This window comes from Oncorhynchus kisutch, linkage group LG16, assembly GCF_002021735.2.
Source record: "Oncorhynchus kisutch isolate 150728-3 linkage group LG16, Okis_V2, whole genome shotgun sequence".
NCBI lineage: Eukaryota > Metazoa > Chordata > Actinopteri > Salmoniformes > Salmonidae > Oncorhynchus > Oncorhynchus kisutch.
This window is the reverse complement of record NC_034189.2, coordinates 41,947,916-41,966,335: the sequence shown is the minus strand read 5'-3', so window position 1 is coordinate 41,966,335 and position 18,420 is coordinate 41,947,916. Positions and strand designations below refer to the sequence as shown.

General features: G+C 45.8%; 1 protein-coding gene across 4 annotated transcripts in view; it reads right to left on the bottom strand.

Annotated features, from left to right (window-relative positions):
• Positions 1 to 18,420, bottom strand: part of LOC109878184 (nck-associated protein 5) — a 166,569-nt gene that overhangs the window by 63,066 nt on the left and 85,083 nt on the right. For 3 of the 4 annotated variants that reach the window (XM_020470417.2, XM_020470418.2, XM_031792465.1), the window contains one exon: positions 9,738 to 9,871. In XM_020470417.2, the coding sequence (XP_020326006.1) occupies positions 9,738 to 9,871 (134 nt within the window). Of the gene's footprint in view, positions 1 to 9,737; positions 9,872 to 18,133; positions 18,355 to 18,420 lie in introns of those variants that run through there. The other variant, XM_031792466.1, reaches the window with a different exon arrangement.

Here is an 18,420-nt window from a genome sequence, read left to right as displayed (position 1 = left end):
ATGGCTGTGAATGGAACAGCAAAGTCTGATGGCTGTGAGTGGAACAGCAAAGTCTGATGGCTGTGAGTGGAACAGCAAAGTCTGATGGCTGTGAGTGGAACAGCAAAGTCTGATGGCTGTGAGTGGAACAGCAAAGTCTGATGGCTGTGAATGGAACAGCAAAGTCTGATGGCTGTGAGTGGAACAGCAAAGTCTGATGGCTGTGAATGGAACAGCAAAGTCTGATGGCTGTGAATGGAACAGCAAAGTCTGATGGCTGTGAGTGGAACAGCAAAGTCTGATGGCTGTGAATGGAACAGCAAAGTCTGATGGCTGTGAGTGGAACAGCAAAGTCTGATGGCTGTGAATGGAACAGCAAAGTCTGATGGCTGTGAATGGAACAGCAAAGTCTGATGGCTGTGAGTGGAACAGCAAAGTCTGATGGCTGTGAGTGGAACAGCAAAGTCTGATGGCTGTGAATGGAACAGCAAAGTCTGATGGCTGTGAATGGAACAGCAAAGTCTGATGGCTGTGAATGGAACAGCAACATCTGATGGCTGTGAGTGGAACAGCAAAGTCTGATGGCTGTGAATGGAACAGCAAAGTCTGATGGCTGTGAATGGAACAGCAACATCTGATGGCTGTGAGTGGAACAGCAACATCTGATGGCTGTGAGTGGAACTGCAAAGTCTGTTGGCTGTGAGTGGAACAGCAAAGTCTGATGGCTGTGAGTGGAACAGCAAAGTCTGATGACTGAGTGGAACAGCAAAGTCTGATGGCTGTGAGTGGAACAGCAAAGTCTGATGGCTGTGAGTGGAACAGCAAGGTCTTATGGCTGTGAGTGGAACAGCAAAGTCTGACGGCTGTGAGTGGAACAGCAAAGTCTGATGGCTGTGAGTGGAACAGCAAGGTCTTATGGCTGTGAGTGGAACAGCAAAGTAGCTTCAAAGAATATCAAATATCAAGACACCACCAGATGTGCGGGGTGTGGACCAGCGCCACAAATCAACTCCGCAGCTGCTCAGACCGAGGGGCCCTGTTTGAAATGCTTCAAATGAAACACTTTGGGGCTGGTATTGGGTGTTTGATTAGCCTAAAAGGGCATTGATCTCTGAACATGAGTGCACACAGACGCAACACCGAGCTCACTGAGAATCAGGGGAATGTGTGTGTTAGCCAGCTAGCTGTGGCCGGTCGCCGGTACAACTGTGGCCCGGAACGCGCTAACACACTAACGAGGTAAGCACATGACCATGGTCTGTATTGCTTGTATAGCCTGACCCTATGGTCTCTCTCCTCTCCTCCCTTCCCCTCTCAGACCGTGTTAATAGTGGGGGCCAGCTTCAGCAACCCCCCCCTCCCCCATCAGTAGCGTGCAGACAGAATACTCCACAGAGTTGTAAATCTAGACCAATAGTCATCATCTGCTGTTGTTATTAATACTCACAAGCCTGTAGTCCATATGTCTCCCATATCCTGACAAGGAACACAACTTGTGGAGGCAAAACTGATTGAAAGTCAAGAAGGAGAGCATAGGTCAGTATCTTGGAGTTAGGCATTCGATTAGCCAGCATATTATTGCAGGTGGCCATGACCTTATACACAACACATAGGCTTTAGTATGCAGGTTTAAGAGTTCTCCAGCATGCTACCGAGTATTCCAGAGTACAGTAGACAAGTGTTGAAGACAAATAGAGACAGTGAGAAGCAGAACGAGCCCGGATCTTTCATTACCTGAAAACTGCTTCCCTCATCTTCAGGCCAAACCCTAAGTGGAAACTTTTGATGGGGGGCCCCAGTGGCCCCCGGGTCCCCCGGTCTCTGCCTGTCCACAGGACATCCTGTCTGACTGTAGGGAGGAGCGAGGGGTGGAGGAGGGCTAGACAGCTGAGGGTGATGTGACTTAGGCTCTCCTTAAAATCCAGTCCAGTCTGGTCAACTTCTAGTGAGGTCCATACAGCCACCTTCTTTCACCTCCATCTTCCGCAACTTGTCTATGTAACTCTGCTCCTGTCCTACTAACTGGTCAAACTTCAGCCCTCGAGAAGTTGAGAGGGCTCCTGTTAGTTGGTCTCCCGTTGTCCTCTGTCCTCTTTCTACAGTGTCTGGCCAATGTGTGTGTGTAAATAGCCTACAGGGTGGGCTGTGTGGGCTCTAAGTCTTCTACTAATCCCTGAGTTTTAATGACGACCAATCTGGAAGCTAGCTCCCTGAGGGCTGACCCAAGTCAGGGGCCGACCATGTGACCTTCCTGCTAGGGTCTCCTCCCCTTTAATGCTCAGCTGGATAGGGGATGGGGGAGGGTGTGTGTGTGTGTGTGTGTGTGTGTGTTGGTGGGGTTCGAGTGTGTGAGTGACCAGTCCCTTAAGGAATGCAGACCTGCTGATCTAAGGACAGACATGAACACAAAGGAAAACACAAAACTGGGAACCAAGACTATGACGTCTTTTTGTGTACAAAATGGAGAAGAAAGCCAGACGACCGACTCCTGAACGATTGTTTTGATCAGGTTCCTGCCCTTACATTCACCTCCCAAAAAGAAAGCACCGAGGCACATCAGGAAGCAAACACACATCCCCGCTAAGGCTAGTAAGAAGCTGTGCTTCCCTGGGGTTCGTCTGGCTTCACTCTTAGGCATTCTCTGATGTGTGTGTTTTTTCTATTCCCTGATCAGAGAGAAGGAAGGAGGGAGACAGCGAGGTGCTACAGATCTAATAAGGAGCTCATTAACATAACTCTCTCATATCATCACAGAACACCTTGGTCTTCCAAAACAGAAGATTGGAAAGCAACCTGGTCTCAGAGCATTTCGTATTATTCTGTAGGTAAATCTGAGACACTCCATTTAGTATGATATGTTACGTTTCATATGGTATGTATTAATTTGTGGATGTCCATCACCCATTTTGTATGATATGTTACGAATTACTATTCATATTTTATATTTACAAATTTGCTAAACAAATTATATATTACGTATTCTAACTAGGTGGCTAATGTTAGATAGGTTAGGGGTTAGGGTTAAGGTTAGGGGAAGGGTTAGCTAACATGCAAAGTAGCTGCAAAGTAGTTGAAAAGTTGTAAATGAGATAAAATGCTAAAGTTGTCCATGATTAGATTCGCACTCGAAACTTTAGGTTTACTAGACATTGCATTATACGCCTGTCCATCCACCTTGACTAACCAACCTACTTTCGTTTTTGTCTTAAGTAACCATACCAAACATAACATATCATACTAATTTGAGCATCCCGAATTTACATTTACTATGTTACGTCTAGTCTATGAGACCAGGCTGTGGAAAGGCAAAACTAAAACAGACTCGAATAACTTCACAAAAAATGGTGTCATGTTATGTTAAAGGAAGTTCGACTGACAAAATATGGTTCTGTTACATATAGACAGGCCTTTAAGACAGGCCCATAAAGGCTCATGACATTGTTATAAAGCATTATTCCTGCAGGCTATGAAGGTTTTACCAAAATATTGATATGTGTTTGTGGTATTTTATCTTTATCTTATTTGGAGTGGTCCTTTATAAGATGTTTCATGACTGAAAGTTAGAGGTTCTATTCTAACCTTATTTCAATGCACTATCATCATTCAATGTGACTTCATTAAAGATACTCAAATACATTTTTGCCAGTCTATTTAAGGCGGTTATCACATATAGCCCTCTTTAAAATAACTGATCTCAGTCCTCTTTAAAGTGAACTCTGGGGTTAAAAAAAATTGCAAAAGAACTCAGTTCTCTCTCTATTCTCACTGCCCTTGCCTTTGAATGAGAACTCAACTCTTTTGCCAATTCACTTCACCTATTTTGTGGCCCGAGGCCTCTTTGAATTCACATTGTTATGTTTAGAAAGGAACTCATATTTTTCCCCAAAATTCACCTAATGCATTCTGGGTTTTAACAAAGTGCTGGAGAAGCCATTCCATCCGAACACGTTATCAGACAGCTAGATATACCTACTCACATTTTGGAAGCTAATAAACTGCATTTATTTAAAATATGAGGCGTAATAATAATGATCAGAAGATAATATTTACATGAATATACACTGATCAAAAAAATAAAGGGAACACTTAAACAACACAATGTAACTCCAAGTCAATCACACTTCTGTGAAATCAAACTGTCCACTTAGGAAGCAACACTGATTGACAATAAATTTCACATGCTGTTGTGCAAATGGAATAGACAACAGGTGGAAATTATAGGCAATTAGCAAGACACCCCCAATAAAGGAGTGGTTCTGCAGGTGATAACCACAGACCATTTCTCATTTCCTATGCTTCCTGGCTGATGTGTTGGTCACTTTTGAATGCTGGCGGTGCTTTCACTCTAGTGGTAGCATGAGACGGAGTCTACAACCCACACAGGTAGTGCAGCTCATCCAGGATGGAACATCAATGTGAGCTGTGGCAAGAAGGTTTGCTGTGTCTGTCAGCGTAGTGTCCAGAGCATGGAGGCGCTACCAGGAGACAGGCCAGTACATCAGGAGACGTGGAGGAGGCCGTAGGAGGGCAAGAACCCAGCAGCAGGACCGCTACCTCCACCTTTGTGCAAGGAGGAGCAGGAGGAGCACTGCCAGAGCCCTGCTAAATGACCTCCAGCAGGCCACAAATGTGCATGTGTCTGCTCAGACGGTCAGAAACAGGCTCCATGAGGGTGGAATGAGGGCCCGACGTCCACAGGTGGGGGTTGTGCTTACAGCCCAACACCGTGCAGGACGTTTGGCATTTGCCAGAGAAAACCAAGATTGGCAAATTCGCCACTGGCGCCCTGTGCTCTTCACAGATGAAAGCAGGTTCACACTGAGCACGTGACAGACGTGACAGAGTCTGGAGACGCCGTGGAGAACGTTCTGCTGCCTGCAACATCCTCCAGCATGACCGGTTTGGCGGTGGGTCAGTCATGGTGTGGGGCGGCATTTCTTTGGGGGGCCGCACAGCCTCCATGTGCTCGCCAGAGGTAGCCTGACTGCCATTAGGTACCGAGATGAGATCCTCAGACCCCTTGTGAGACCAGATGCTGGTGCGGTTGGCTCTGGGTTCCTCCTAATGCAAGACAATGCTAGATCTCATGTGGCTGGAGTGTGTCAGCAGTTCCTGCAAGAGGAAGGCATTGATGCTATGGACTGGCCCGCCCGTTCCCCAGACCTGAATCCAATTGAGCACATCTGGGACATCATGTCTCGCTCCATCCACCAATGCCACGTTGCACCACAGACTGTCCATGAGTTGGCGGATGCTTTAGTCCAGGTCTGGGAGGAGATCCCTCAGGAGACCATCCGCCACCTCATCAGGAGCATGCCCAGGCGTTGTAGGGAGGTCATACAGGCACGTGGAGGCCACACACACTACTGAGCCTCATTTTGACTTGTTCTAAGGACATTACATCAAAGTTGGATCAGCCTGTAGTGTGGTTTTCCACTTTAATTTTGAGTGTCACTCCAAATCCAGACCTCCATGGGTTGATACATTTGATTTCCATTGATCCTTTTTGTGTGATTTCGTTGTCAGCACATTCAACTATGTAAAGAAAAAAGTATTTAATAAGAATATTTCATTCATTCATATGTCAGAGGAAACGGTGTTGCAGTAGTCTAGTGTGTGGTGCCGGAATAATGAGAAGCGAACCTGGGGAGCTTTGTGTTCACACTGCCCTAAAAAAGGGAACCGGCCAGTGGAATTCAAGAGAACCAAACTCAGACCACCTCTCGAGATGGTCTTAGTTCGGGTTTGCTTCAGGGGCACTTTTGAGGGGTCTGATTTCCTTTGGAGTGTTCACACTGCACAAAAAGAAATCTGCAAAAATTGTCTCAAAGAGGCCAAATGTGAAAACACCCTAAGAGATTAGATGTCAACCTCCATAATTCCTGGATGTTATCTGAGTACACATTCATGGGATGAGGCTATCCTCTTCTGATGAGAAATGAATGGTAGGCTATGTCTGCATCCCAAATTGCACCATATTCCCTATATAGTTCACTACTTTCAAGCAGGGACCATAGGGCTCTAGTCAAAAATAGTGCATTATGTAGGGAATAGGGTGCCATTTGGGACGTAGAATGTGTTGCCTAGCTGTATGCAGGGCACGTAGGTCCTGCATCCCAAATGGCACCATATTCCCTAGATAGTTCACTACTTTCAAGCAGGAACCATAGGGCTCTAGTCAAAATGAGTGCATTATGTAGGGAATAGGGTGCCATTTGGGACGTAGGATATGTGTTGCCTAGATGTATGCAGGACACATAGGTTCTATCCTTGACAACCAAAGAAACAGGTACAATGGAAGGTTATTTCACTGGAGAATCAGATTTTAGTGGGATTGCAAGTAATAATTCAGGTAACAATATAGTAATGAAATGCCCCTTTTGGATGGCACAAAATGCTCAATCATCCTGAACTAAGCACTACACACAGTGTGTGTGTGTGTGTGTGTCAGTGACTTACGAGTGCAGAGCTGGCATTATCAAGTGGGTCAAAGGTTCAGGCTGAAGACAGTGTGAGCAGTCTGCTGACTGACTGGTTTGCTGGCTGGTAAGCTCATAATTAAAGTGACCACACAGATGTCCCATCTGCCACTACGACCACCGCCACACATTACTGGCTCTCATGTAAACATGATAATCCAATGAGAGGCCGGGTACACATGCAAAACACACACACACACAAACACACACACGTACGCAATAAACACACAAGCACACACACACAAGCACACACACACACACACACACAGACGCAGCCAGACACTCCAACATACAAAAACAAACATTATGTATTCAACAAGACACTGAGTCTCTCTAAACCCATTTATCTCCTCTATGTCCTGTCACTGCAGGGAAACCTCCTTTAATAGGCACTGAAAGGTACAGAAACAAGAGCAATACAATGACAAAGAAACACATTTCTAGCAATGCCTGTTGAAATTACTGCCATCCACCACCACTGACAATGAGCAATACAGGGAGAATTATACCAGTTGAGCAATGCCAAGCACTTCATCTCCTATAGTGTTCAGTGTGGTGGGAAAGTGTCTTTTCGCTGAGCATTATAAGGACATAATGGAGTCCCCGTCTACATTGTTCTTCCACAGTCTAGGGGCCGAGGAGGCATGCAGTCATCCACAGGAGTCACAGCCAATAAGAACAATCCGTCTGGAGAGAGGCAACCGCCCGGCGACGGAAGCATCTGTCACAAAGGGACTAGAGCAGGACCCAATCACAGATAAGCCTAATATATTTTCCCCCTACACACATACATGCACACCCAGTCTAGCCTGCCTCGCTTATTCGGGCTCTGGGACATCGGGCGTCGTTATGCTAACGCTATCAGCTGATTCATTGGTCCACGCCAGCGATAGCCCAGAATATAAACAGATCTGAGATCAGCCTAGACTCTGGATGATGTGACAGAACACATAATAAGGCTATGGCTGGTTGAGTCAGACACTGATTGGGGATCACACTGATGGCAGCCATAACTGAGGCAGTCAGGGAAGGGCGATATGAATAGGGACAAAGACTGGCGACAGGCACTTATGTAAACAAAATACGATGTCTCCGCCGCTCACTGACTTTTATTAGATCTCTGTGTTGAATGATCTGTGCCCGATTCCTCAGGCATTATTCCATATGGGGGGGGGGGGGGCAGCTAGCTACTATACAGACACACAATAGCAAATCTGAGCTGACTGTGTTGTCTGTGCTGACTGCAAAATCTAATCCATGCTGAACACCCACATGGATAAAGTAATTCCGCGACAGAATGAATATGTTGATGGATACGCATATAGATAGTGGTGACAGGATGCCACAGCCAAGACATGATACGGAGTTGTGGGGCATGGGTATGTTGAGTTGTGGGCTGGAACGACAATGTCCCATGATGATTGTTTAACAACTTCTAGTCCATTAAGTTTGACACCATATAGAATTATTGGGTTCTACGTTAATTAACGTTTAATTGATGTGCATTGCAGTGTGTTAGCCATCAAGGCTGTTGTGAATGCGGTTGAGTGAAGCGGGTGAGTTGCCACAATAGCCACTACACTGTAATACATCAGACATTCCTTGGAGGCATGGGTTCGAATCCCACTTCTTGACATCATTGTTGCGATTTTGGGGGATGCTAGAACTCCAGACGCCTTGACCAAGGGCAGCGACAGGAACCACTGGCCCACAAACACCCTTTGGAGAGCAGTTTGCAGTCTTAAGAACATCAGATTTCTTACAATACTCATTTATTTTCATTTGTTTATTTTTTTACCTTTATTTAACCAGGCAAGTCAGTTAAGAACAAATTCTTATTTTCAATGACAGCCTAGGAACAGTGGGTTAATTAACTGCCTTGTTCAGGGGCAGAACGACAGATTTTTAACTTGTCAGCTCTGGGATTCGATTTTGCAACCTTTCGGTTACTAGTCCAATGCTCTAACCACTAGGCTACCTGCAAAACTTAGAGAAGAAACACTAATACCATAGCTGGACTTGTACCATAGCTGGACTTGTACCATAGCTGGACTTGTACCATAGCTGGACTAACCCCATAGTTAAACACTACATGACAACAATGACCCACCACGTTTAGAGGTCATTCTGCGCAACTAACTCCAGGCAACTAACTTCAGTTACAAAGTCAGACTATTTTAATATGACAGATTTTCCTCACCCAATTTAAAATGGGAAGATAAGGGCTCATTCTAAAAATCCACGGGTTATTCTCGTAAGGCAGTGCATTGAATGACTATCTCCTAATTATGACATCAGTTCCGAGCTGAGTGGTGCTGAGTAGTGAATTCTTTCACATACAGTCACACCTCAATGAGCCTGTAGCAAGAAGGAAATGACCATATAGTAAAGGGGAAATGGAGTCTCGAAGCAGTAGTCATTCTTCACGGTCAGAGAACTGACAAAGACTTCATTCTTACTTCATTTTAAATGCTGGAGAGATAAAATGTGTCTTTCAATACAGTCAAGGTTGACTGATGAAGTAATACACCAAGAGATAGGTCTATATTCTCCAATGAAGTGGAGAAAGGTACGAGGAGAGATGGACTGCAATAAAGATTTCTCAGCACAAAAAATGTAAAACAGAGATGGCTAATGAACCAAAGACAGTGTAATTTTAGGGGGGTGTAAATTAAAATTGGCTCCTAGTTTGAAACCTGTGGCAAAGTCTGTTGCATTAAAGTCTTTGGCATGACGTCAATGGGTACAGTAGTGCAATCTGATGGTAGCATGCACAGAATGTATCTAGGCCTACAGTATATAGGTTGTGTCTGACCTGTGTCATGCAGTAGTGGTACAGTAAGCTGGTGGAGCCTACTGGTCTGTTGTCATGGTGCGGTGTGTGTGTGTGTGTGTGTGTGTGTGTGTGTGTGTGTGTGTGTGTGTGTGTGTGTGTGTGTGTGTGTGTGTGTGTGTGTGTGTGGACCAGAAGTCCCCACAAGAATAGTAAACGGAAAAATCCCTACCAGGTCAAATGCTATTTCTAGAGGGTTTAGGGTTAAGGTTAGAATAGTGTTGGGGTTAGAATTAGGTTTTGGGTTAGGGTTAGGTACTAGGGTTTGGTTTAGGGTTATGGTTAGGTTTTTGGGTTAGGGTTAAGGTTAAGGTAAGGGTACAGGTTAGGGTTAAGGTTAGGTTTAGGGGTTAGGGAAAATTGGATTTTGAATGGGACTGATTTGCAAGGTTAGCTGCGCAAGACTGTTTGTGTGCGCGCGTGCGTGCATAGGGGCTGTGTGTTACCTGGAGAAGTGTTGCTGTAGTGAAACCATCTGCGCTCGGCCCAGCTCCGACTCGTCCGTCACCTCCCGAAGCCGCTTCTCACTGTCCAATCGCAGGCGTCGTTCTTCCTCTAGCACATGAATCAGCTTTTGTCGCTGTGGGGGAAAGGACAGAGTCAGGTTAGCTGCTGGTTTTAATATGTGTTGTTACCAGCCAACACAGGTAGAGAGATAGAAAAGCCACCAGCAACATAGACTAAAGTCTGAGTATCTACATGTCACAAATATATTTTTCATAATATCCATTTCTTAATATCTATGTCATAATATCTATGTCATAATATCTATGTCATAACATTTATGTCATAACATCTATTTCTACAGTGTATTTGTAATTTTACAGTTCAGGAGAACCATACCATGTAACTAGAGCTCTAACTAGAGCTCCTAAAGCCATCCCAGTTGCCATGGCACAAAATGGATACCCAGTGTAATGCAGCACCTTTAACTGTAATAAAACAAAGATGTTGATTCAAATGTACAATTGTAAGGCAACCAGCAATCATATTGCAACTGTGGTAATAAGTTGAACCCTGATGACCTAACACTGATACACAATCTATGTCTCAATTTTATCAAGGCTTAAAAATCCTTCTTTAACCTGTCTCCTCTCCTTCACCTACACCTACTGAAGTGGATTTAACAAGTGACATCAATAAGGGATCATAGCTTTCAACTGAATTATCCTGGGCAGTCTATGTCATGGAAAGAGCAGGTGTCCTTAATGTTTTTTACACTCACTTAAACCCTGCTGCCAGAATCACAGTGGAAAACAACTGCACTAACGCGGAATTTGTCTTTCCTAAACATGGTTTTGAAAGACTCCACTGCAGGCTCACTGCTGAAAGATGATCAACTTTCGCTATAGAGTCTCGGAAAGTAGAAAAGCTTCTGAACATCCATTTTCTTTTCTATGATCCTAATTGGAACATGCACTATGTCCTGAAGCCTCAGAAGTTGCTCCTCCAGAGAGAAAAAACAGTCCTCGGTTCAGATTCTACACTTCAGATTCTACACTTCAAAGGCCGTGCGGCCTGGCCTGCAGTCCTGTCTGGCCATCTCAAGGAAGAGTTTTCAAGTCAAAGATAATGTTGGGGTTCTGTGGTAAAGTTGTGTGGGGCCAAACACTGCCTGCTTTACATCTAAACGTCCACAAGCTGGTTGAGTTTCCACTGGTTTCCACTTGAAGACACTGTACAACTGAAAACATGATGTGGAGATAATTAGTGCACCAACTTCCCTATAATCTGTCTCCACGTGGCCAAATGAGTTACAGGAAGTGACAGATGTAACTATTGATCACTGCATGCTGGGTAAGCCTCTTAGCTGTACAGTAGGTTTAACCACTCAACCATCTCCCTCTGTCGAGGGTGTAATACGCTTCTTGCCAAAAGATAAGGTTGTTATCTTTTGGCAAAGGAGAGGCCTTGACACGGTGTTGAAAACAATAACGGTACAAAGCGAAAGGAACACTGCCACTACCTCGCTAATGTGCATGAATCGAGGAGCCAACTGAAGTGAAGAGGAAATTGGACATATCCTCCTCATGTCCGCCAAGAGTTACCGAATTTCCTCTTCACTTGAACCCTCTAACATACAGTACAATATTAGGGGGCTGTGATCATAGCAAAGGAAAATCGTGCCTGGAATAATGCAGATACTGATTACCGTTCTTTATAGCATGTTTCATGGACATTCCATGATATATCTCATTCACAGTGAAGGTTATAGGGGATGCCTCGAAAGGAAGGAAAGAAAAGGGGATACCTCTCTGACTCAGAGAGGTGCGGGGGGCAGCCTTAAAATTGACATCATCGGCGCCTTGAGCTTTTGTTGTTGGGGATGCCTTGCTCAAGGGCAGAATGGTAGATTTCTTTCCACCTTGTTGGCTCAGGGATTCTAACCAGCAACTGTTTACTGGTCCAAACGCTACACAGCAAATAGCCACCAAGGCCATGGGTAGCTGACTATGGCTGTCTTACAATAGAGGGTGAAATGCACATTTCATCATGTGTGTCATTCACACTGAACATTGTAGTGGATGCTTCAACATAGACTACAAGCCCATGGGAAGTTGACTGAATATATGGATGTCTTAATAATGTATTATATGGACGTCTCACTGTGCGGACGTCTCACTGTACGGACGTCTCACTGTACGGACGTCTCACTGTACGGACGTCTCACTGTACGGACGTCTCACTATGTGGACGTCTCACTATACGGACGTCTCACTGTACGGACGTCTCACTATGTGGACGTCTCACTATACGGACGTCTCACTGTGTGGACGTCTCACTGTACGGACGTCTCACTATGCGGACGTCTCACTGTGCGGACGTCTCACTGTGCGGACGTCTCACTGTGCGGACGTCTCACTATGCGGACGTCTCACTATGCGGACGTCTCACTATGCGGACGTCTCACTATGCGGACGTCTCACTATGCGGACGTCTCACTATGCGGACGTCTCACTATGCGGACGTCTCACTGTACGGACGTCTCACTGTGCGGACGTCTCACTATGCGGAAGTCTCACTATGCGGACGTCTCACTGTACGGACGTCTCACTATGCGGACGTCTCACTGTACGGACGTCTCACTGTACGGACGTCTCACTGTGCGGACGTCTCACTATGCGGACGTCTCACTATGCGGACGTCTCACTATGCGGACGTCTCACTATGCGGACGTCTCACTGTGCGGACGTCTCACTATGCGGACGTCTCACTATGCGGACGTCTCACTATACGGACGTCTCACTATGCGGACGTCTCACTATACGGACGTCTCACTATACGGACGTCTCACTGTACTGACGTCTCACTGTGCGGACGTCTCACTGTACGGACGTCTCACTATACGGACGTCTCACTATACGGACGTCTCACTGTACGGACGTCTCACTGTACGGACTTCTCACTGTACGGACGTCTCACTATACGGACGTCTCACTGTACGGACTTCTCACTGTACGGACGTCTCATTATACGGACGTCTCACTATACGGACGTCTCACTGTACGGACATCTCACTGTACGGACGTCTCACTGTACGGACGTCTCACTATACGGACGTCTCACTATACGGACGTCTCACTATGCGGACGTTTCACTATGCGGACGTCTCACTGTACGGACATCTCACTATACGGACGTCTCACTGTGCGGACGTCTCACTGTGCGGACGTCTCACTGTGCGGACGTCTCACTATGCGGACGTCTCACTATGCGGACGTCTCACTATACGGACGTCTCACTATACGGACGTCTCACTATGCGGACGTCTCACTGTGCGGACGTTTCACTGTACGGACGTCTCACTGTGCGGACGTCTCACTATGCGGACGTCTCACTATACGGACGTCTCACTGTACTGACGTCTCACTGTGCGGACGTCTCACTGTACGGACGTCTCACTATACGGACGTCTCACTATACGGACGTCTCACTGTACGGACGTCTCACTGTACGGACTTCTCACTGTACGGACGTCTCACTATACGGACGTCTCACTGTACGGACTTCTCACTGTACGGACGTCTCATTATACGGACGTCTCACTATACGGACGTCTCACTGTACGGACATCTCACTGTACGGACGTCTCACTGTACGGACGTCTCACTATACGGACGTCTCACTATACGGACGTCTCACTATGCGGACGTTTCACTATGCGGACGTCTCACTGTACGGACATCTCACTATACGGACGTCTCACTGTGCGGACGTCTCACTGTGCGGACGTCTCACTGTGCGGACGTCTCACTATGCGGACGTCTCACTATGCGGACGTCTCACTATACGGACGTCTCACTATACGGACGTCTCACTATGCGGACGTCTCACTGTGCGGACGTTTCACTGTACGGACGTCTCACTGTGCGGACGTCTCACTATGCGGACGTCTCACTATACGGACGTCTCACTGTACTGACGTCTCACTGTGCGGACGTCTCACTGTACGGACGTCTCACTATACGGACGTCTCACTATACGGACGTCTCACTGTACGGACGTCTCACTGTACGGACTTCTCACTGTACGGACGTCTCACTATACGGACGTCTCACTGTACGGACTTCTCACTGTACGGACGTCTCATTATACGGACGTCTCACTATACGGACGTCTCACTGTACGGACATCTCACTGTACGGACGTCTCACTGTACGGACGTCTCACTATACGGACGTCTCACTATACGGACGTCTCACTATGCGGACGTTTCACTATGCGGACGTCTCACTGTACGGACATCTCACTATACGGACGTCTCACTGTGCGGACGTCTCACTGTGCGGACGTCTCACTGTGCGGACGTCTCACTATGCGGACGTCTCACTATGCGGACGTCTCACTATACGGACGTCTCACTATACGGACGTCTCACTATGCGGACGTCTCACTGTGCGGACGTTTCACTGTACGGACGTCTCACTGTGCGGACGTCTCACTATGCGGACGTCTCACTATGCGGACGTCTCACTATGCGGACGTCTCACTATACGGACGTCTCACTGTGCGGACGTCTCACTATGCGGACGTCTCACTATGCGGACGTCTCACTATACGGACGTCTCACTATACGGACGTCTCACTATGCGGACGTCTCACTGTGCGGACGTTTCACTGTACGGACGTCTCACTGTGCGGACGTCTCACTATGCGGACGTCTCACTATACGGACGTCTCACTGTACTGACGTCTCACTGTGCGGACGTCTCACTGTACGGACGTCTCACTATACGGACGTCTCACTATACGGACGTCTCACTGTACGGACGTCTCACTGTACGGACTTCTCACTGTACGGACGTCTCACTATACGGACGTCTCACTGTACGGACTTCTCACTGTACGGACGTCTCATTATACGGACGTCTCACTATACGGACGTCTCACTGTACGGACATCTCACTGTACGGACGTCTCACTGTACGGACGTCTCACTATACGGACGTCTCACTATACGGACGTCTCACTATGCGGACGTTTCACTATGCGGACGTCTCACTGTACGGACATCTCACTATACGGACGTCTCACTGTGCGGACGTCTCACTGTGCGGACGTCTCACTGTGCGGACGTCTCACTATGCGGACGTCTCACTATGCGGACGTCTCACTATACGGACGTCTCACTATACGGACGTCTCACTATACGGACGTCTCACTATGCGGACGTCTCACTGTGCGGACGTTTCACTGTACGGACGTCTCACTGTGCGGACGTCTCACTATGCGGACGTCTCACTATGCGGACGTCTCACTATGCGGACGTCTCACTATACGGACGTCTCACTGTACGGACGTCTCACTATGCGGGCATGCCTCCCATCTCCTGACGTCCTTCTGTTCTCTGTACTGTTGTCCTGAACAAGGTCCGTTAGTGACTGCATCTGAACAGAAAGACTAAAAGGTGCTTAATAATAAATACATTGGTAGGCCATTAAATTTAAAGTGCTGAGTCACTGTAATTGAGTGAATAACCTTGTCCAATATCAACTAGTACAACACTCCATGAGGAATAGAGCAAACAAAGTATGGCCTTTCCTACACCTCTGTTAAAAAAATATACAGGTATAAAATATTTACCTTCCGTGGCTATCACACATAAAACATGAGTTCATTTGAAAAAGTAATAATGAACAAACTTCTTTAATCGTCATCATTGTGTTATTTCTGAAATATGCAACACTACCAAGATCTTCTTCATTAGGTTGTCCGTTGCATGGTAACCAAGATGGACAATTTCACAAGACAAGTACTGCAGGGCCATCTAGTGGCTATTGAACAACACACTAGCTCAAGCAGCATACAGGAGAGGAACCAAGGAGCTTACCGTAGCACAAACCAGGGCCCTTACCGCATGAATGACACATTTCAAACCTCCATATATATACTATGTAGGCCTTAATATAACAATTCTTTATTACTCTCAAATTAAACTACCTATATAACTGTATATCAAATCAACCCCTATACCCTACAGCTAGACACTACTAATGGTTAGGGTGAATACCAAATCAACCCCTATACCCTACCCCTAGACACTACTAATGGTTAGTGTAAATACCAAATAAACCCCTATACCCTGCCCCTAGACACTACTAATGGTGAGTGTGAATACCAAATCAACCCGTATACCCTACCCCTAGACGCTACTAATGGTTAGTGTAAATACCAAATCAACCCCTATACCCTACCCCTAGACGCTACTAATGGTTAGCGTGAATATCAAATCAACCCCTATACCCTACCCCTAGACACTACTAATGGTTAGTGTAAATACCAAATCAACCCCTATACCCTGCCCCTAGACACTACTAATGGTTAGTGTGAATATCAAGCAAACTCCTATACCCTGCCCCTAGACACTACTAATGGTTAGTGTGAATACCAAATCAACCCCTATACCCTACCCCTAGACACTAATAATGGTTAGTGTGAATACCAAATCAACCCCTATACCCTACAGCTAGACACTACTAATGGTTAGTGTAAATACCAAATCAACCCCTATACCCTACAGCTAGACACTACTAATGGTTAGTGTGAATATCAAATAAACCCCTATACCCTGCCCCTAGACACTACTAATGGTTAGTGTGTATACCAAATCAACCCCTATACCCTACCCCTAGACACTACTAATGGTTAGTGTGAATACCAAATCAACCCCTATACCCTACCCCTAGACACTACTAATAGTTAGTGTGAATACCAAATCAACCCCTATACCCTACCCCTAGACACTACTAATGGTTAGTGTGAATAACAAATAAACCCCTATACCCTCCACATAGTCACTATTACCCTACACCTTGACACTACATTTGAAACTCTACTTCTTCAAAGAGTATCTTAAATAATCCCACAGCACCTCTCCTCGTACCACTTCCTTCCCCAAGGGTGCCTAAGACTCACACTTCACTCCCCCCCCACTAGCACTGACTTTGCTAATAGCTGCTTTATTGAGTAAAAATGTACTTACTATGACTGAGATATATGGTTGTCTTAAGATAAATGTAAGTTGCTCTGGATAAGAGTGTCCTCTAAACGACTACAATGAACAAAATGTCATCTCTAAAAGAGAAAGACAAAGTAACACTGAATGGAAAAAGTGTCCCACGCTACTGCAACACCACAACCAGGGCCATTTCCAGACAACAAAAAATATATAATAAATGAAATACAAAACAATGACAAAACCGTTTTTTCCCAAAGGGGGGGAAACCTCTTGGCTCCTTCAGTTGTAAGCCCAGTGTGTTAGAGTTGAAGCCGTCCAATAAATAACCATGTTTCACTCTAACTCTGTGACTTGGCCCAAATTCTTCCCAACAACGGTTTTAATTCGCTGAAGCAGTTGAGCAGACCACATTAAACCCTATTCACAACTGAAACCACCCCCAGTTCTTCAACAAGACCGTCAACCCAGGGCTACTATGTGGCGCACCAGGGAGCCTCTCCATCACACATAATGGCTGCCGTAAATAACACGCTGCTACAGGAACATAAAACCCACAGTCGCAGGGCTGGTGCCAAGTTAGAGCTGGACCGAGCTGCAACCGGGACCAAACCCAAAACGAGTTCCAATACCACCACTAGTTAGACCCGGAGTTGAACAACTGAACATGAGTTTAAGTAATCGTTTTTGAAAGTTTTGTGACCTTTTTGGAAACTAGACCTTTTCTCTTTCAAAAGGGATGCGTTGTACATTCTAGAGTTTACAACTCTAACATAAACAGTTTTAAACACAGGCACAGTTCAAAAAACAAACTAAAATCTCAAATTAGAAAATGAAAGGTAAATTGTACTGGACTTATTGCAATTTAAATGACTTTACATCAAAAATGTTTCGACCAATTGTTCAAACACCCACACTAATTGCCTAAAGATGTTTACTGTATGGGAATATCACCTCCATATACAAAGGTCACATTTGCCTCAAACACAACTGCGAATGACCCTGTTCAGTGATTTGTCCTGCGTTCCTACAATTGTCCATTGGCCGTGCCTTTTGTTAACCACATCTACTTAAAAACACCCCAGGCACAACAACCATGCGATTAAAAAAAAAATTATGTCTCAAGCCCAAATGGCACCCTATTCCCTACATACTACTCGATAATCTCCCTAAGGGCCGTGGTCAAAAGTAGTGCACTACATAGGGAATAGGGTGCCATTTGGAACGCGTGCCCCTACGTCTTCATACTAAGCCTTGCCAAGAGCTTCAATAACAACACACGTGTAACAGCATACCTTACATTAAAAGCAGTCTTCTGCTTTTGCTCAATGTATAATTTCTGCCATTTAACAAGGCCCAGAACTGTTAAATACAACTTTAAGATACCTGTACGTTGCCAGAAAATCCGAACGAGACATTACAGTATTTCACAGTTGAAGTATTTGCTGTCCACAGACTTTATATGCGTTTGGCAATTGGCCTTGCCCAGTGATAGCAAGTCTGATAATTGAAAGCATACTCTTAACGAGCTAAAAACCAACCACTGACATTTAGCTGCAGCTAGACTAGACTACATTCAGTCTTTTCAAACGGAGGATCAACTCGATGTGAGAAAAACTGATCAGGCAATTAGTAGAAAAGCTAGCATAAGCATTCTTTCTAAAGCGACATTT